Source organism: Pantherophis guttatus, chromosome 2, assembly GCF_059756535.1.
Source record: "Pantherophis guttatus breed Tessera chromosome 2, ASM5975653v1, whole genome shotgun sequence".
Lineage (NCBI taxonomy): Eukaryota > Metazoa > Chordata > Lepidosauria > Squamata > Colubridae > Pantherophis > Pantherophis guttatus.
This window is the reverse complement of record NC_142064.1, coordinates 242,033,904-242,053,824: the sequence shown is the minus strand read 5'-3', so window position 1 is coordinate 242,053,824 and position 19,921 is coordinate 242,033,904. Positions and strand designations below refer to the sequence as shown.

Sequence of the window (19,921 nt, the reverse complement as noted above, 5' to 3'; positions counted from 1 at the left end):
AAATAAAGAAAAAATAAAATTAGATTTATTTTGATGGTATTTTAAGACTCCAAGGATAGCAACAATTTTACAAAACTGGAGTTCCTATCACCCATCTCCTCCCACTTATGACTGTATGACTGTAACCTTGTTGCTGATATTCTTACGATTTATATTGACTGTTTCCTAATATGATTTGATTGCTTATTTGTTCCCTATGACTATCATTAAGTGTTGTACCTTATGATTCTTAATGAATGTATCTTTTCTTTTATGTACACTGAGAGCATATGCACCAAGACAAATTCCTTGTGTGTCCAATCACGCTTGGCCAATAAAGAATTCTATTCTATTCTATTCTATTCTATTCTATTCTATTCTATTCTATTCTATTCTATTCTATTCTATTCTATTCTATTCTATTCTATTCAGTTCCCAATTCCTCCCTATAGAAAGAACCACTGGTTTAGCAATTGGTTCATAACATTTTTTCCTCAGAAATATAGAAATAGAGATGCTGAAATGAGTTATTTCCAGACATGTTTAACACAGGAGTGTGTTACCTTCGCAGGGACATCTTTTAGCACCAGAAGCTGCTTTGTGTGATGTGCTGCTTTTTGTTTTTGAAGGTGTAACATAAGGGAGAGTAGGCCTAACCAGGAGGAAGGAAAAGAAGGCAAAGCAGGGAAAGAGGTTTACTAAATATGTGTAGCCAACAAGTAAAGAGATGAAATATTGATCAGGAGTGAATGGCATGGCACTGGGCCTCTGAAGCTCACACACCAAAAAAGTACAAGATGTTAAATGTTAAGTTTATTTGATATTTTTTTCCTTTGTTGTTGTCATATGAAGTCAGTTGTCATATAAAGTGAGTCAGGGGAATACTGAGGAAGTTGCCATAAATTGTTGATACTTGACAACTTATATTAAATAAGGAAGAGATAAAATAGTAGAGAATTGATACTAAGATGGATATCTGTCAATCAGCTGCCTTTTGGAGACAGCAACCAGATGTGGATAGCAAAAACCGAGGAAGAATTACTAAGAGAAGGAAAATAAAGGGTGAAAAAATAAAAATAGCTGAAACTAGTTTATATCAAGACTATTCCATTTATTGTACTTCTCTTGAAATTTCTCTTTTTGCAAACCATCCTTGTTTCCATTATATCTAAACACAGCTTTCTGTGCTGACTTTTGCTCTTTAAATATTTTTTCTGTGACACCCCAGCTTTCTCAGTCTTCCTCTTTCATGCAGCCCATTTACTTTTTCTTCATATATTTTTGCAACTTCAGTTATATGCCTTCTTCTCTTTTGTATTATTCATTTTTGTATGCAAGCCACATTCATTCTTGACTCTTCTCATTGGAGCATACCATGGACCTCACTCCATTCCTAAGAGGTCTGTAAGGGGATGTGCATAAATGCACCACTGTGCCTACCATCCCTGTCCTACTGTTCCCATTTATTCGTACTCATTTATTATGTATATACTTATACCTGCTTATACTTACTTTATGTTCATATTTATATTTGTTTTCTCATATATGCTTGACAAACTAAATAAAAATAAATAAATAAATTCTTAGTACCCTGTTTCCACAGCAGTTCGAATAGCTTGGCACATTCCTTTTGCTGTGTGTCCCACATTGTGTGCCTACTCACTGTCTTGTAATCCTTTTCTGTATAATGTTTCCCATCTGAAATGAAGGTGGTGATGGAAGAAAACTTGTGATAATTTCAGCATCTGCCATTCTTGCTGTTGATTCATTGCTGCTTTTTTAAAGTGTGCAATAAAGTTGTTAATAGGACTAGAAAAGTTGCAAGGCTTGTAAGGTTTACAATAGGTCTACTCAGAATTATTCATTACAAGTCTGGACCTGGAAGAGTGAGAAAAATCTTTGCTGGAACTGCCTTAAAAATGGTCAGATCTCCATACAGAGCAGAAGCAAATGACCTGTCGAAAAAATTAGGCAACACTGAAACAGTTCTTGCATACTTGAATTTATTTATTAGCTTTTGATATGGTCACCCAATTTGAAAATTGTGACTTTAGTTGATTAAGAGAGCTAAATAGTCAATGAACTTAAAAAAGACAGGAACACCCCACAATACAATTTATAGCAACTTCACATTCCAAAACTATTTGCCAGACAGGCTCAACCAATACCAGCCAAGGCATGGGGGCAGGGGGTGAGGATAAGTTTTTCCAAAGCTTTATGAAAAGCTAACAAGGTCGGAGCCAACCAAATCTTGATGGTATGTTGTTCTAAAGAGTACATAATGTGAACCTCGTTCCATAGAAGGTACACCACATTTTCACACTCTATCAGATCTCACGAAATTCAAGAAATGTTTCACATTCTACCCTACAGAGGTAATGTAAACTGCTAATTTAGGGATTTATTGATACATACAATTTGACCAGAGGTACCTAAACAACTAATCATTCAATTTTTAGGCTCGTACTGTTCATTATATCATTTGATTTACCAAACATTTTCTGTAAGTAATTTGGGCTCTCAGACAATAATCTCACATTATTTGTACACACACATACACACACAAATATTCCTACCGAATATCACATCTACTATATACCTGATATTGAATTCAGCAACCAATTTATGACTCCATAAGTGCACTAAACTTAACAGTTCAAAAATATTCACCTTATCATGCACTGCTTCTGAATCAACAAAGCTGCAATCGGATTTTATTTTATTTTTTAAGGAACTACCGAAAAGCAGAAATCTGCTTTGGAGATTCTCTGCTTATCCTGAAACTGCATTGCATTTCCCAGATTTTCACTATCTCCTCCTAATGCCCTTTTGATTACAATTTTGCCAAATATTTTCCAAATATGCTTAGCAAATTAATACCCTACAATGTTTCCATTCAGTTTTGCTAACCTTCCCTCAGGGAATAATAATGGTATCTCTCCTATTATCGCGCACAGATGCCGTTTTCACAGACATGTTAAAAAAGTCATATAATTACTCCATTACTATTGTTTCTATAGAAGTAAACAATATGAACTGTATTTAACATTTAACATTTCTCCAGTTCAATCTTCTATACCAGGGGTGTCAAATTCAATTTCATTGAGGGCAGCATCAGGGTTGTGTTTGACCTCAGGGGCTAGGTATGGCTGGAGTGGGCGTGGCCAGTTCTATGTCACTTGTCTAGGCTCCGTTTTTGGCCGTGACGGCTTCCTGCAGCCCTCTGCCAGCTCTGTTTTCGCTGGCAGAGGCACTAAGGGCCAGTCCTTCGCTGTTTCCACGGCTGCTCCACGAGCCAGATTTAAGCATCCCGGAGGCCAGATCCGGCCTTGAGTTTGACATCCCTGCTCTATACTCATAGCAACATTTATCAATAATTTATCAACATTCTCATAACATGTGTGACTTCTTTTTCATTTTTAGTTTCATAGTAACTTTTACAGCATTCGTTTCAATGCCACTATTGACATTTTGCTACCATTAACCCATGTAAAACTTTAAACTAGTAATTCTAGCATCTGTTGTTTTCAAAACATATTGCTGAACAGATCTTTTTTTCCCAAATATACTCACCAAAAGTCAACATTCTCATTCATTCTAGGCCTCTGACTATCGAAATTAGTTGTGTTTCTATACTTTCTTTTCTACCCATGTATATCATCCTCCAAAACTCCAACATTCTTAAGAATGTTGCACAATTTCTCCCTAAATCCATCTCTGTTTTTCCATTATAAGAATTAACTGAATAAACCATCACTATTTATTTGTTTATTTGATTTCTACAGTAGCTGCTCTCAACAAGTGACTCGTTTCATTACCAGACTAGGTAACATCTTCAGCGGAGTTTAGGGGATGTCAGTGTTCTTCTGTTTATAAGGGCTTCAGGTGAGGGTGTGTCAAGTGAGCTTCTTGTGATGGGTCAGGTGTGAGTCATCAGTGAATAGAAGAACACTGACACTGACATCCCCTAAAACTACTTAGCCTGGTAATGAAACGTTCGGAAACCAACCCACAAGCTCGGAGAACGAACCTTCACCCTCATCCTATACCCAAGCTACAGATATTCGCCACCATCGCAAATCAATTCATAGGTCCTGAAAGATGTAGCCCTAGGAGAAAAGCAGACAGCATTGGAGGGCAGAGTTAAATGCATGATCACTGCTTGCAGTTCTTGCATTGCTACAAGAGAGCCAAGTCCAAGCACCCCCCCCCCCCGAATTTTGTTGGCCCTTATCTAGGACCAATTTAGGCTGGCTGTTAGTTGACCTGATTCTCATGTATGTCTGAGATACAACTCTACCTATGGTTCTGATCCTTTGTGCCTGAGAATAACCTTTTAATTCACAGCTACAATCTTCCTTTTCCTTCATATATTCATCAGCTCAACAACCCTACATTGGAACTCTTTAATTCAACCATTATTATTAACCATATTATAGCCATTCCTCACTTTCAGAAAGACAAAAATACTTTTTTCCCCTCTTTCATTTCATTTCGTTAATTCACGTTCTTTACTATTTATTCTATGCGGGAGATAGGTGGTTAAGAAGTTTGATAAATAAATAAATAAATAAATTTACTCTCTTACATTCCATTCATATTTCATAGAGTGGATCAGATTTTTAAAATTTTAAATTAGTAAAAATCTAAAGATAGTTTTCTATTTAAGATACATTAACAATTTAGTTTATTCAGCGTGAAATGGAGCTTAGTTATGTAGTATGAGGCTGTATATTCTGCAATATTGGGACTGTTGGTGACTTAACAGCAGGTCAGAAGACAGTTACTCTTTAAAAATTATGATTTAAATCATGTTGATTTAAATCAAGCCTTTTTAGTAGTGATTTAAATCATGATTTAAATCGACTTGATTTAAATCAAATCCACCCTAATATTTCATAAATAATAAATAAATAACTTTATTGTCATTGTACGTGTATACACAGTATACTCATACAACGAAATTCACTTAACACCCAAGACCAGGTCCAACACACATAACAATCCCCAAACACACTCCCACCCGCCGCAATTCCCCACCCCTAAACCACCCAAACATCCACACAACAGACCAAGTAATATTCATAGGATAAATTCATAGGATAAAATCAGAATGGATCCTAAACATTAAAGCCTCCAGCCCAAGTGATCTGTAATCAACTGAGGTTTTCATATACTGCTTTGTAGTAAGTTATAGCAAATAGCACTCAGAGTTGTATACCACTCCATAGTGATGTTTGGCTAAGGCCAAATTTCCTCTACCTTCTCTTCATCAAAAGATAAATTCAGCAGGGCCATCAGAAGATAAATGGTTGATGACTTAATTGCACTAGGGGTGAAATGCTCCTGGATTGGACCGGATCGCCTGGTCCAGTAGCAATCTGGGTTGTTGGTTTGGCAATCTGGTAGCGATGGTGGAGAAAAGGTCCGCTCACCCGCCCGGGTGTCATTACTTCCTGGTTTTAACCAGGAAATAATGTGTTTTTTTACCTTCTGCGCATGCGGAGAAGGTCTAGGTGCGGCACGTGCACTTCTGAACCGGTAAGGAAGGTAAGTAGATTTCACCCCTGAATTGCACCCATATTTTACTCCAAGGATAATGACAGTGACAGTCATAAAAAGCAACTATAATAGTAATAGTTTAGTATATTTTGGGCCAATATGCCAACAGACACAACCCAAACTTAGTTTTAGCCCAAATATACTTGAGATGGACTATGCATCTAACACTCTAATCCAGAGACTAATTTGCAAACCAATATACTACTGTGCACATAACACAACTAGGAAGCATATGCAATGTACTGATACACACCCAGGATACATGGATGCTCATACCAATCGGGCGGGGGGGGGGGAATCAGAGCAGCAAAGTATTTTATTTTAACCTTTGCTCTCATATACAGAAAGAGACACTTCTTACAAAACACTACATCTATTTTTCTTCATAAAAGTAGCATGTTTTCTCCCCATGTCCCAGCACACAGGTGGTTCTTGACTTACAATGAAGTTATGACAGACACTCCAAAAAGCTACTTACGACCAGGTTCGAAAGCTACAATGGCTGCCCTCCCTGCCATTACAAGGAAGCATTTTGGATGCTTGGTAACTGGCCTACATTTACGGCCATTTGTAGTGTGTTGCAGTCACATGTTTGTCAGAAACTGACGTTTACTTCTGCTTTGCAGCAAAAAACTGGCCCATAGCAAACAATGGGTTTGCTTAACAACCTCAACACTCACTTAATGACCCCTACAAAAAAGCTCCCAATATTGGATGGATCATGTGATGACCCACATTATGACAATCACAACTTAGGGCCGTAATTGCCAGGCTCAATTACAGTTGTAAGTCAAAGACTACTTGTATATACAGAAAGAGAAAATCAGGAGGAGGAGAAATAAAACAGAGCAATGCAGCCTAGAGCAATTCAACAACAATATTGTATTGTACGAAAGACGGTAGGGTTTGAAAGAAAGAATGTATACTTTACCATCTCCTGGAATTATGCGCAGAGTAACCATATTTCCTGCTTCTTTAATTAGGTTGACGATGTCAGAATGTGATTTGTTGGTGATGGAGCATCCATTAACGGCCAATATCCGGTCCCCGACTTTCAGCTTCCCGCACCGGTCTGCTGGGCTCCCCTCAATAATCCGACCTATTTTGTGAGGCATGGCCACACATGCATTGCCTGCTTTTGAATTGATTTTTTGTTTTTGCGCGTGTGCATTTTTTTAAACAAATTGTTTAAATACGTTGGGAACATGGCGAGAGGGGGAAAGGAGAAAAAGGGTTGAAAAGGGAAAGAGAAGGTTAAGGGTTAATTAATTAATGCATCAAGCAAACGTTATTAAAGGAGAGCTTTGCTGCCAGTGTTCAAAACATTGGCAATTGACTCTGTGAGTGCAAATATTAGAATGTGCTAATCAGCGCTTCCTATGCGTCTAATAGTGCTTCTCTTCTGCACATAAGGCTTTTCTTGTTACATTGCAGGATATGTTTGAATGGGTTGCCACTGTGCTCAGCAGCCCTCAGAATAAAATCTCCGAGGATTCTCCTTGTAAATCTGAAATTGTTGAATGGCAACCCAAGCTTCTTTGATTTTCCTTGAATCCAACTTTGTCTCATTCTTTTAATCTTAGCCAATGATGCTTAAAATCTCTGCCAATGTTTTGTTCTTTCTCCGTTTTGAAAGACAATCGTTGTATTGCCTACCAAGGAATGAGTTTTCTCTTAATTCAAACTCAGAAGGATAGATTCTACAAAAAATAACTTCAGCAAGGATAAAAGCAGTAGGGAATTAGGAGTTTCTACTACAATGAATAAAGGAACTAATTGAGGCCAGGGACAAAGCCACTAAAGATGGACCAAGGGGAATATAGAGCTTTCCAAAAATGCTTACTTTCAATGCAATTTAATATAAACTGTCAACAGAACAGTTTATATGGGAAATCTTAAAGGTACCCCAAATATTTCAAGAATCTAAATACAGGTAGTTGTCAACCCCTATTTCCATAGCTAATAGTTTTAGATATGCAGGTTAAGGATGGGAGATTAAATGATGACAATAAGGGACAAGGAAAAATATGTTTACAGTACCTTTTTTCTAATCAACTCTACCAAATGTTTCTAGTACCAAAAGCTTTAGCCAGTATGGGTAATGATGAGGAACAAGGGAAATTATTGTTCATTTTATTTTTATTTTGTTTTATATTTATATATGTCATGCCTTTACTAATTTTACACCAGTCTTTGGAGAGCAACAGGCTTGTTGGCCTTGATCTATACCTGCTACTCTCATTGTTGGTTTTGATCCACCCTAAATTTGTGTATATTTTGGATAGTTCAGAAATGCTAGATTGAATTCCTTCCTATTGTATAACGTATGGTGAATTGTATAATGATTTTCTACCCTACTGCTGTTTTAAAATGACATTTAGAAGTAATGAAAATCTTCTCTCTTTAATAAAAATGAGTTACTTTTTGCATCAGTTTAATGGATTACATAATTTAATTTACAATGGTGGTTAGGTTAAGCTACACCAAGCTATTCCTCAGTTTAAGTTGTAACTATTTTTCAATATGATCACTGAGTAACAGGAATTACTTATACCATGTTTCCCAAAAATAAGACCCTGTCTTATATTTTTTGAACCCCGAAATAAGCGCTTGGCCTTATTTTCGGGGAGGTCTTATTATTTTGGGGCAAGTGGAGCAAGATGGGGCTCCTCTTGCCATCTTAACTGATTTCCAAAAATATTTTTGGGAGGGCTTATTTTTGGGAGGAAGCTTATTTTAGCGCATGTGCTCAAAAGCCCCACTGGGCTTATTATCAGGGGATGTCTTATTTCAGGGGAAACAGGATAATTATATCTGTATATCTGTATCTTCATTTTTTTCTGCTTTTATAGAGCATAGAAAACCAGTGATTTTTTTAAATGTATCAAATAAGGAACTTTTAATGGCTTTGCTTCATTCCAAATTATTGATTACTGTGTATTTATTGACTTCTTCTCTATATTTTATATCTTTTACAATCAATCTACTGCTACTGCTTACTCCACTCTTCTTTGGACATTTTATTTTCCTGGAGTTCTGACTTGGCTTCTATCTCAATTTGTCAATTTTGTTTCCACAAAAATTCAGCTCTGGGATTGCAATGTGAACTAACATCAAATATGATTGTACCCTTACCTAACTTGGCTTTGTCAACATTTCCTGCCCACATCTCAGTGTGTTTCTTTAGAACTTTACACATAATTGTGTTTTGAAGCAGCTACTTCATTCACTTTGCATGGGGCCATAATGACTATGGAGGCCTTATTTGTGCGTGAATGGAGATTTTACAAGCCATCCAAATATAATATGCTGGTACTGTATTTGTATTAGTAATTTTAGAACTATGTCTATGTTGTGATAACATGAAAAAACTCACAATGGATGAGTTAAATGATCAGCCATATACTATCCGAAGTCCATTATAACTCGTAGAATGGATTATTTTCATAATACATAGCAGTAATCATCGTTTACTCATAAATATAATCATCATACAAGAAAAATATTTCTTGGTTAATTTCTAAAAAATTAGGAATGAACAAACCTAATCCACAGGACTGTAGAAAAGACAATTTTGATCTAGTCTGACCCACTTCTGTTGACCACCTATATAAAACTATAAAGCCTCCTACAGGGTAAGCACTGTATAGCCAAGGACAAGGATTTCATGCAGAATATGGGAGCAGAGGAGAAGGGAGGGATTAACTTGAAGTCAAGACATAAATTTGCTTTCCCATGGCCTTGTATGTCGAGCTTTCAAGAAACTTTCAGAAATGAACATTAATCACTGGTGTTCCAACCAAACTGGAAAAGTAAACATTTAATTACCTTTGTTTAACAGACCACTCTATCCTTTCAATAGATCTTGCAATACAATTCTCTGAGCTTGGAACATACATTTTTACCACTTGCCTTCTATATTTGTAAGTTTGTACTGAATGGGTGGGATTTGAGTGGTTTCGGACAATATTTGCCGCATTATTTTATCTGTTATGATTTTAGTAGGCATTCACTATGTCTACTTAGGCTTTATTAAGATTGAATAACTATCTCATGTGATTCCAAGTCCTTTTTTTTTTTAAACAATAAATGCAAAAAAGAATCATATAAATTCCTCAAGAGTGGAAAAGAAGTTTGAAAACTCCTCTGTTAACTAGTGGAGTGCCTGGTATGTATAGAGCTGACAGATGAAAATTGGAAGATGAATCTTTTTTTGGTGCTTAAGCAATAAATATATCAACAGGCCCCAGAGTCAAGAGGTGACACCCCATCTCTAATACATTTAGATTGATTTGGATCTCAGCAGTTCTAGCTAGGTAGAGGGTTAAATCCAGATTAAAAAGCTCTGGAGATAAGAAGCTTCCATCGTATTTATTTATTTGTTTTTATTCTGCAGAAATGTCTTAGACTATCTAAGCCTCTCAGTTCCATCCCTATGCCAAGAGAAATATAAATGGAATAGCAATTCACCATTGATTTAGGCTTTAGTTAATTTAAAATATATTCAATACAATGGTGGGAGAATTGAAAGAAGAGGGTGCAGGTGTTTGATCTTCAAGGATCACCTGGAAGGTCAAGCCTTACCTAGAAGGTAAATGGGAAAACACTCACAGGCAAAAAGAGGTTACCTGAGAGGCTTTCCTCATGAATGGTGTCATGTTTTTTAAAAAGTGAATCAAAAGGAATGCCATGCCAACTATACAATCCACATTGCTAGCACATATGCTTCCTTTACAGTACCTTCTTAAAAATTCCTAATCTGTTTATCTCAAGAAAAGCCATATGCTACAGAGGGTTCTTACTTTAAGCATAGGATTACACCCCTTGTTGTCTTTTTTTCCTCCCTGCTCCTATTGCCATTATTTCTAGAATCCCAATTTCAAAATGTCTCTTTTAGAAAGAAAACAAAGTCAACACAAAACAAAAATTGTAATTCAGCTTTGAACAAGATCTGGGAGGCAAACATTTCCCAAAGCCCTGCTTTCCAATTAGGCGCATTATTGAAATAGAAAGGGGCACATTTGTGAATTTTAATTACTGTTTTGTATTTGTAATTACAATTGTCATTGTACTCTAGTGCAGGGGTGGCAAACTCATGTCGTTAGGGCATCGTCACATGACGTATCACGACTTCCCCCCCTTCACTAAACGGGGTGTGGCCATGTGTGACGCATCCGGCCCACGGGCTGCGAGTGTGACAGCCCTGCTCTAGTGTAATAATTTAGGTTCTGTTATTAACCTAGGGTTGCTGTCTTTTCCCTTGCTCTTGTTTTGGTCATCGGTGAAGGCTTAATTTTTCAATAAACACTACAGATGCATTAAGGGTAACCCTCCCAGCCAAAAGCATCACTGGAGCCTCTATGTTCTTTTGAAGTTAAAATATTGATAGGAGTCACATAAACCTCATACCAAAATCTAAATTTTGGAAGCATATTCTGTACTTACCAAAAGTTGTTCCAGCTTCTGGGCGACTAACCGAAGACACAATGACAAATCCAAAACCTTCATTCTCTCCGCGCCGTATTTCTACATCATAGGGCTGGACCACAGTGCTGACCACACCACTGCCTCCGCCCCCACCACTACCAATTCCACTGGTGCTGCCACTGCCTGAACTGACAGTGTTGAGTGAGTTTTGACTCCCCTGCGGAGTGCGTTTCTCCTCGGTCAAAGAAGCTGGTTGGTTGCTGCTGTGATGAGAAGAAGCTGGAGAGGGGACCTCATTCTCTGCTTTGGGGACTGTTTGAGAAAGATGCAATCCCGGATTAACAGCTTTTCAGCAATGCCAAGTTTTTAGGAGTATTACAGAAAAATATAAAGCTGAATACATTAGGTTTCTGCTTTGTATCCACTGAATATAATGGTCAACAATTAAAGAAGATGTAAGACAAAATATCTTGAGAGGTGGGAGAAATCTGTTATTGGGACGACTTTTAGGGAGAATCTTTTTCTACACATGTTTCTATATTCCAAAGTTCACCTAAGGCTTCTGTTTTATATATCTCTATTCAACAGTGGCACCAATCTGAGGGGACGATAACACTGGAGAAGAATACGCATGATCAGTTTTTGCTCAATGGTACTCAAAGATTAAGAGTACCATTCAAAGATTCAGTGTGCCAAATTATTTTTTCTATCATAGAATTTAGTATAGTTTGACAAAAGGTTGTATTACTATTTGGAATGTGTACAATAATTTGTTCTTTCTCTTTTATACTACACTTTATTATGTGTGTCCCATTTGTTTTTCATATTTTGAGGAGTAATCCTAACTAACAATCACTAAGAAGATACTCTTAATACAGGCTTCAGTTAAGGAAAGGCATTTTCAGCCCTTCCACTAAGCATGCTTCAGAGAGCCATACTGAAGGCTAGAACTCTTGAATATCTGGAGGTCATTTTCTTGCATAGTTTGCCTTCTACCATAAGGTACCATCAAATCTTCCTTAGGTTAATTTAACCCCTGACACACACACACACACACACACACACACACACACACTGTTTTATGCTAGAAATTGAGAATAAATAGCAGGAGTATGACTATCACATTCATATCAATGTAATTTTAGAAGCATTTGCCATAAACACAGAGTTGAACTAAATGAATCTGGTCATATCTAACAAGGCAACTTTTATAGGAGAATATTCAGCATGAATCCTGATCATGTCAGTAATTTTGCTGGGTTACATTCAATACCTTCACAGATGCTACAGTAAATTTTCTTCCAATTATTGTATTTTTGTATGATGATGTTACCTAGTTTGGATAATGAAACCTCTGCAAGAAAACAACCAAGCTCAGAGAGCACCAAAGACCCCTTATTGTATGTTTTTCCTCCAAGTACAATATACTATTCTTCCAAGTATAGAATAGAAGTAAAACACCCACACAGTCACATTGAAGCCTACCTGTGTATACCACTTTGCGTCTGATAGTTAAATTGACATGGCCTTGCTTTGCAGCTTGTTGCATAAGTTGGACTACAAGCTGGTGTGATTTTCCAACTACTGGTGTTCCATCCACGCAGATCAATTCATCTCCAGATCTCAGGCGACCATCAGCATCTGCAGCACCCAATGGCACAATATGACCAATGTAAATCTGTGAAAAGGAAGTGAATGTATATGAGAAGAGCTGTCACTTGCTCAAGAAACAAATCAGGATTACCTACGCCCCAAACACCTTTGAAAAGACTGCTCCAAATCAGAGGTCTTATCCTAACGGATTCAAACCCCAAATATCCAAAAGGACTGATCTGATTACCTAGATCTAACCTAGATCTAATATCTGTGAAACACATTCACAAAAAGGATAGCGAAACAGATAGTAGTAACCAGTTGATTCCACAGGGGGAAAAATACAACTTTCCTATTTCAAACAACAAGCAGGACTGATTAATTATTTTTGGTGTGGTTTCATTCAAACCTGCCCCCCCCCATTTTTAATTGGTATTTTATATTACAGAAATTTCCTATAATATCTGATACAGAATTTCACCACTTTTAGTTCTTGTAGATTTCTCTTAAATGAGACTGTATATGTAGCTTAGAAAAGTTTTACCTTACTTGATTCAAATCATCAACAGACTAGAATTGATAACATCTGTTCAATGTTCAGCTCAGTAGCTATTATACAACTGCTTCAGGGCTAAGCCAGTTGCTGGTGGAAACTGCCCACTCGTATTTGAGCTGGACCAAAATAAGACCATAGCTATTCAGATTATGGCTGGTAACATTGTTCTCTATTGGTGCCATATCCAAGAGACAGGTAAAGGCTATGCTAGCAATATACATTAGATAAGCAAGGCCATATTTTGCTGAAGATGATCCTGGAAATCAAGAAGATATGAAAAAATAAAACAAGCTAATTTCACATATACTTACTGGTTCCCCAGGCTCATTTCCACCAAGAATCCTAAATCCAAAACCAGTTTCTTTCCTCCAGAGAAATATATCCTGTTCTTGATAATCTGGAACTGTAAGGAAGTAGAAGGAATTCATGATTTATAATTAGCTGAATGTGTGTTTTTTTTTTAATCTGAGTATGTTTGAACAAGGAATTACAAACACAGATATACAATGGCATTGCCCTGTATTTATGGGCAAGGCAAGGCAGCAATTTGATTTGCAAGGAATAACTTCCATTTTCTACAATGAAGGAGATATAGTTTACAAAATGCATCCTTTGTTATTTATATCATTTTAAAATGGCACAGCTTCTAAGGCCTTCTGGAAGATCTTCTCATGGTCGAATTAAATTAAATATACCCTAATGCCATTTGATCTTGAGAGGATGTAAATATGATACCCAGCTTCGAAACCTTGCAAAACAAGCCAATGACTTTGATCCAGTTTTAATCAGGGTTTAAAGTATATACCCAGTAGTTTCATTGGAACTATTGTAAATTTGAGTTTTGGTTTAGATCCAATTTTTTAATTTACTTACGTCTTATATTTATAAACCTGTCACATGAATTTCGAAAGTTAATATCAGAAAGTAACGCATTTGTCTATTTTGGAATAAAGCACAAGTAGGACAAAGCAATAAAAGCATTTTCTCTCTGGAACAGTTGTTTATATGGTTGCCAATCATTGCTTGAGAGTTTTCAAAAAGAGGAATAGCATTCAGCAGATATCATACTTCCAAGATACATGTGCCAGAGCTTCAGGGGATGCTGGCCCATAGTCCAGTGCATCTGGTCTTCACCAGCCAAATGGATTGCAGAACCAATATAATCCACTTCTTCTCATACTTGGCAAAAGGGTTTTTTGAGGAATCCATTTTAATGACATTGCCTTTCTGGTTCAATGTAAAACTACCCACTCAAGATTTGTATGTGCAATTGTAATTCATGCCATAATCAATGCACCATATGCATCTAAAACAAACTTCTTTCAAATCTAAAAGGTGTTAATGTAACCTCTGTCAGTGTTTGGGAATCTTTAAAACTGGATGGGATTTGAACAAAGATACAACCTGAAATATGTCAAATACACAAACCACTAATTTATATGTGAAAGAAAATTGCATATATAAGGAATACAATACAATATCAACATGGAAAATATGATATTATCATGGATGAACAATTTCAGCAAACACTTGAATCCATGAATTTAGATTCCCTATTTTTGCAATAATTCAAAATTTCAGTTCTCAGTAAGCCTAAAGCATGGTTTTTATTTCAGATGCCAACTGACTGCCAATTAAGTATTTGCTCTGTGCCGCATTATCAGAATTTGTCGATGCTAGTGTCGGTTATAAATCCCTGATCCTTTTTGGAAATAATGAGTAGATAGTTTTTTTGTCATTAGGCAAATGAGATCCTGTTAGAGAGTATAACTCCATTAGTTATATAGTACTGTTGATTTTCTTTTCAAAAGAGAGATGAGGAATGGAAAACAAATCAGGAGAAATATTTTTTTTTGTAATAATTAACATTTGCAAGCCTTTTTTTTAAATTGCTTGCATCAATTCAGTTGACAGTACTATAAATGGCTGGAGCTACTGGGCACAATCCTTGCAAATTATCTGTTACATTGACTAAGAATATATCTCTTGTATACATCCAGGTTTATAAACACAGTACTCCCCCAGGAGAGATCTTTATTCATCCACTGATCAGACCCAGGTTCAGTACTGAAAAGAGATTAAGTGCACAAAGACTAATGTGCATCAGCCCTCTTGTTAATGGCTGTAGCTTCAATGTCACATTGCAAGCATAATGCAAAAGTCATTTTAGAACTGAACATTTCTAGTGTACCCCAGCCATAATAACACACTGCCTGTTTGTGGTGACTTTTCCCTTTCTGGCTGCTGTTCTGGTTTGGGAATTGTTTTCTTTCTTCAGCTTTTCCTCTTCTCATCAGCTAAATAAATATGATTCTGTCACGACGCTTCACTGAAATTTGGCTACAAAAATGATTCAAAATGAAGGCAATGTTTATTTGCTCATTTTGAACTGGCTAGCACTTACTCTCTCTCTCGTTCTTCCCGTTCCCAGAAATGGCGAAGTGTGGCATGTGCGTGCATTGCAGAGATTTGCAGCAACCCAACACATTGGCAAGGCTCAGTTAACACAATGCAGCAGCAATAGTAGTAAGTAACAAAATGAATGTATTGAGTAAATGGAATATTAGGTATTCAGAGTGAAGGTTGCTTTGTGTTGATAAACATAACATGCTGGATCATTCACAACACAGTCTATGGTCTGTGATGGCAGATTGCAACCAGGGACAGTAAATTAAGCATAAACCTTATTTTGTCATTTGGGCAGGAAAGGAAAGTTCGTTTCCTGAATTCTCTTCCTGTACTTTAAGATGTTTCTGACCATTACAATGACTCAATTTCTGAAACTTTTCAGAGAATAATATTGTTTGCACTAACACGATCAGAATATATAAAATACAGTATTCCACAGGGAAATTTAATCTTTTAAGACACTGGTTGTGTATGCTAAATATTATAAAAGTCAGATAAAACCAAGTGTACTCACGTATCTGTCAAGTAATTACTTTTAAATGCATCAAAACACAAAGGCTTCATATGCCGTTAAGAAATTGTGTTTTAAAATTGAAATATTTGAGTGGAGGGAACTAATCCTCACTATTTCTATGAATAGTGAGTTCCAAGATATTTTGAAATTTTTTTCTTTGAAAACTTCCTTTGGCTTTTGAAAATTTAGTGCCAAAAAGTCATCCAGATAGAGAAATTATCCCAGAGCAAAAGAGCAGTTACAGGTAAAACCAAGTCCCTATCCTTTCATGGAAGTGTTGAAAGGAAGCCAATGGCATCCAATCAGCTTAAATAAAATGAATTCTGGATTCTCTTTGTTGTGGGCAATATTAAATCAAGCATTGTGCTGACAGTGTGTTCTCCACTATGGAGATTGACTGAGAGTTTAAGTATTAAATTAGTGCATGAACTAAAGAGTTGGAATACAAAAAAAGCACCAATACTGTACATTTTTCTATACAACTATTGATTTCTGTCTATATTTTCCATTTCCTTTCATCTTAACCTACCAGTGTTTATTACAATAAAGTGATTCTAAAGCCTGCATGCATTAGTGCACTGAGCTACAGCTCAACCATTTTCTAAGCATAATGACAGAATAGTGAGATGCTAGGGCTGGTCAATACTTAGCTATCTGAAGGTTATTATCTTACAGCAACTCAATTTAAATGCAAGTCAAATTGCATAAAAAAATATATGTGAACTTTGCCAGTAACTCAAACTAAAGGCCAACTGTATTCTAAACTAATTGGTCTTGGATGCTGCCTCTAGTTCACAAAAGCTAAAGGTTTCTTCCAATTAGGTCTAGATGAAACATGTTAAGAGCTAGTCTGAAACATGCAAAATAGCTTCTGCAGAACATTTCTGCAGCACTTTCTCACCTATTTTAACCTGTGAACTTGATAATGCTTTCAACCCAAACTAAAGCTTTCTGTTCTTCTATTTTCTCAAATGAAAATATGAACCCTTAAGTTCTACCTATGTTACTTGCAGTTCTTGCACAGTTTAGTTAGATAAGTTGAATGAGAATAATGCTGCTTTCTCTCCACCCCACCCCACCTACAGTAGAGCATGGGTGTCAAACTTGATCGCATCACGTGACGTATTGTGATTTTTTGCCTTTGCGGAGCTGGGGTGGGCGTGGCCTGCATGTGACGCATCCAGCCCATGGGCCGCCAGTTTGACACCCCTGCAGTAGAGCTATTTTTAAATAGTAAGAGTAGCATGATGGCAAATGAAGTTGTTTTAGTCTATCTATCGTGACTGTTGATGGAAACTTATTTCTGAAAATGTGACTTCCTATAAGGGAGATGACATTTTCAAGGTTAAGAAGTTTGTTTGCTCTGGTATATTATTTCAGGCTTAGTCACTTATTCCATTTATATTAATGATTCCTTCATTGATTCTTATGCACTCATAATTCCATGCAATTATTGCTACCTCACTGATGTTATGAATTTTAATTCTGATGGTCTCTGGATAGTGCGTTAATAATGGTTTGGGTTTGAAACAATCCAATCAAATATAAAATCTAGTACGTGTAACCGCTTACAATTCAGCAAACACTTCTCAAGAGTCTCAATACATCCTTATTTTCATTACAGTTGACACAGTCTAGCAGTGAATCTCCTTTAATGGGAAAGGAGATAGTAATAAGATAATGGCATCATGAACTACAAACACACATGTGCACAACATAACCAAAAGTGAATCAAAACTCATTTTACAGCCTTTTGCATCAATTGATCCAAGTACATGGCTAACCTTAGCATCTGACAAGTCCCTACTGATATAGTTTCCATATCTTTTGGAGGCCATTTAATTGGTTATAGTGCTAGCTAGAGATGGCAATGGAGTCACTGGTTGCTAATCTGGAAATTGATATCAAACATGAAGTCTCAACATTATCTGATATTTTCCCTGATGCAATGATAGAAACTGACCGAGTAGCATTGGTTAGAAATAAGCCACATGGACAAAAATAAATAAATAAAGGGGATTCCAAATTAAAAATGTTATTGCCTGTTCCCAATTAATGTTTATTTTGTTTGTTTTATCAAATGGTAAAACAATGTTTGAAGACTGATAAGCACACTTAAATGCTGATCAGCATAATTATCATTTCAAATTAAATGACATTTTAAAGGACTAGAAATCCACCTGGAAGAGTGGGGGGGGGGGACCCTCTACCAAGTATTCTACAATGACTAAACTTGATTCTGTCTTCAGTCTCCCATGATGTAAGATTAATTTTCACACCAGTGGCTTATTTGCAATCTCTCAATGATTTCATGCAAAAGTTATAAAAGAGTTCTTAACATGGGATGAGAAGGAATGATAACAGGTAGCTAGATGTAAACCTTTTTTAAACAGAGCAGTGCTAACACTTCACTTTAGTGACAATATTTTTTTTCATTATGTTGGTTGACAGTGATACATTAAGGAAAGCATTAGTGACTCTTAGTACATTTCATGCTTCATGCCAAAATCTCCAACCAACCCAGCCACATGAACTCCCCCAAATCACAAACACTACTACATGATGGACAGCAAGACAAGATATAAAATTCTCAACTCATTCTTACATTCTCCAAAACTCGTGGAATTGATTTCTCTTTCTCTTTCACCCTTGCTCAGTCCAGTCGTAGGCGAAGGTGACATAGCTGTGAATATTAATTTTAACATTTTGCAAAGCTTAATGAAATCCGTTTTTTTTGTTGGTTCTGTTCAATTTCGCATCAGTTTTCATACCTATCATGACACCCCCAAAGTTACAGCTCCCGAGAATCACAACAGACCCACCAATTTTAATAGATCTACCTAGAGCTGGAAAAGTTGAAATTGGAATAATTGGATCAAAATATAAGATACAAACATGTTCTAGCTAGATTTTAGAAAAAAGAACCAAGAAGCATTTCTTGCTTTTGACAACATGAATTCCTACAGGGTTAGAAAGCAAAACCTACAGCAAATTACATTTAATGATTTTCAATAAAATATTGATTTATTGCACCCTTTTAAAATGAGATGTACCCAGAAACAGGAGGAAGTTGAATAAAACCTTGCCTTGAGTTGTTTTAGAACTCCTGCTGCAATAAAACATTTTTGCAACTTTTTATTATAATGAATACTCATTACTTGTACATGAAGTAATCCTGCCAGCATAGCTTTTGATATTAGTATACATGTAGGCCAAGCTGATACAGACACAGGTTTCCCAAATTATGAATAAAACTGTGGTGACATCAATTATATAAACTCCTATGAGAAATTTCAATTAATCTGAAAACCATTGACCAGTTCAAGGAGCATTAGCCTAATAACAGACAGATTTAGGTCCTTACATACTCAATGTGTTGTCCTCAATGGAACTACATCTTCAGTAAGGCATTTAATAAAGTAGACCACAATATGCTACTTGATACGATAGAAAAATATGGATTAGACCATATCACCACCAGATGGATTTGTAACTGATCAACCACATTCAATTGAACTGCATCTAAATAGAGGGAAGTATGCACTGGGGTACCACAAAGTTCTATCTTAGGTCCATTACTCTTCAATACCTTAATCAATGATTTAGATGAGGGGATAGAAGAGGAACATCTGATTTGGGGATACCACCAAGCTGGCAGAAATAGCCAACACTCCAGAAGATAGGCTTAAGATACAGAAGGATCTTGACACACTTAAACATTGGGCGCTATCTAACAAAATAAAATTCAATGGTGAAAAAAGTAAGATTTTACATTTAGGCAAGGAAAACCATGTGCACAGGTACAGTATATGTGGTACATTGCTCAATAGTAGTAACTGTGAGAGGGATACTGGAGTTCTAGTGGACAATCAAATATGAGC

General features: G+C 36.5%; 1 protein-coding gene across 50 annotated transcripts in view; it reads right to left on the bottom strand.

The window, feature by feature from the left end:
* MAGI1 (membrane associated guanylate kinase, WW and PDZ domain containing 1) overlaps positions 1 to 19,921 on the bottom strand; it is a 486,027-nt gene that overhangs the window by 22,078 nt on the left and 444,028 nt on the right. For 16 of the 50 annotated variants that reach the window (XM_034440625.2, XM_034440614.3, XM_034440634.2 and 13 more), the window contains 5 exons: positions 18,646 to 18,723; positions 13,429 to 13,520; positions 12,454 to 12,646; positions 10,987 to 11,280; positions 6,473 to 6,676 (listed from right to left, as the gene is read on the bottom strand). In XM_034440625.2, the coding sequence (XP_034296516.1) occupies positions 6,473 to 6,676; positions 10,987 to 11,280; positions 12,454 to 12,646; positions 13,429 to 13,520; positions 18,646 to 18,723 (861 nt within the window). The remainder of the gene's footprint in view (positions 1 to 6,472; positions 6,677 to 10,986; positions 11,281 to 12,453; positions 12,647 to 13,428; positions 13,521 to 18,645; positions 18,724 to 19,921) is intronic. The other 34 variants (XM_087887972.1, XM_034440622.3, XM_087887973.1 and 31 more) reach the window with 5 other exon arrangements.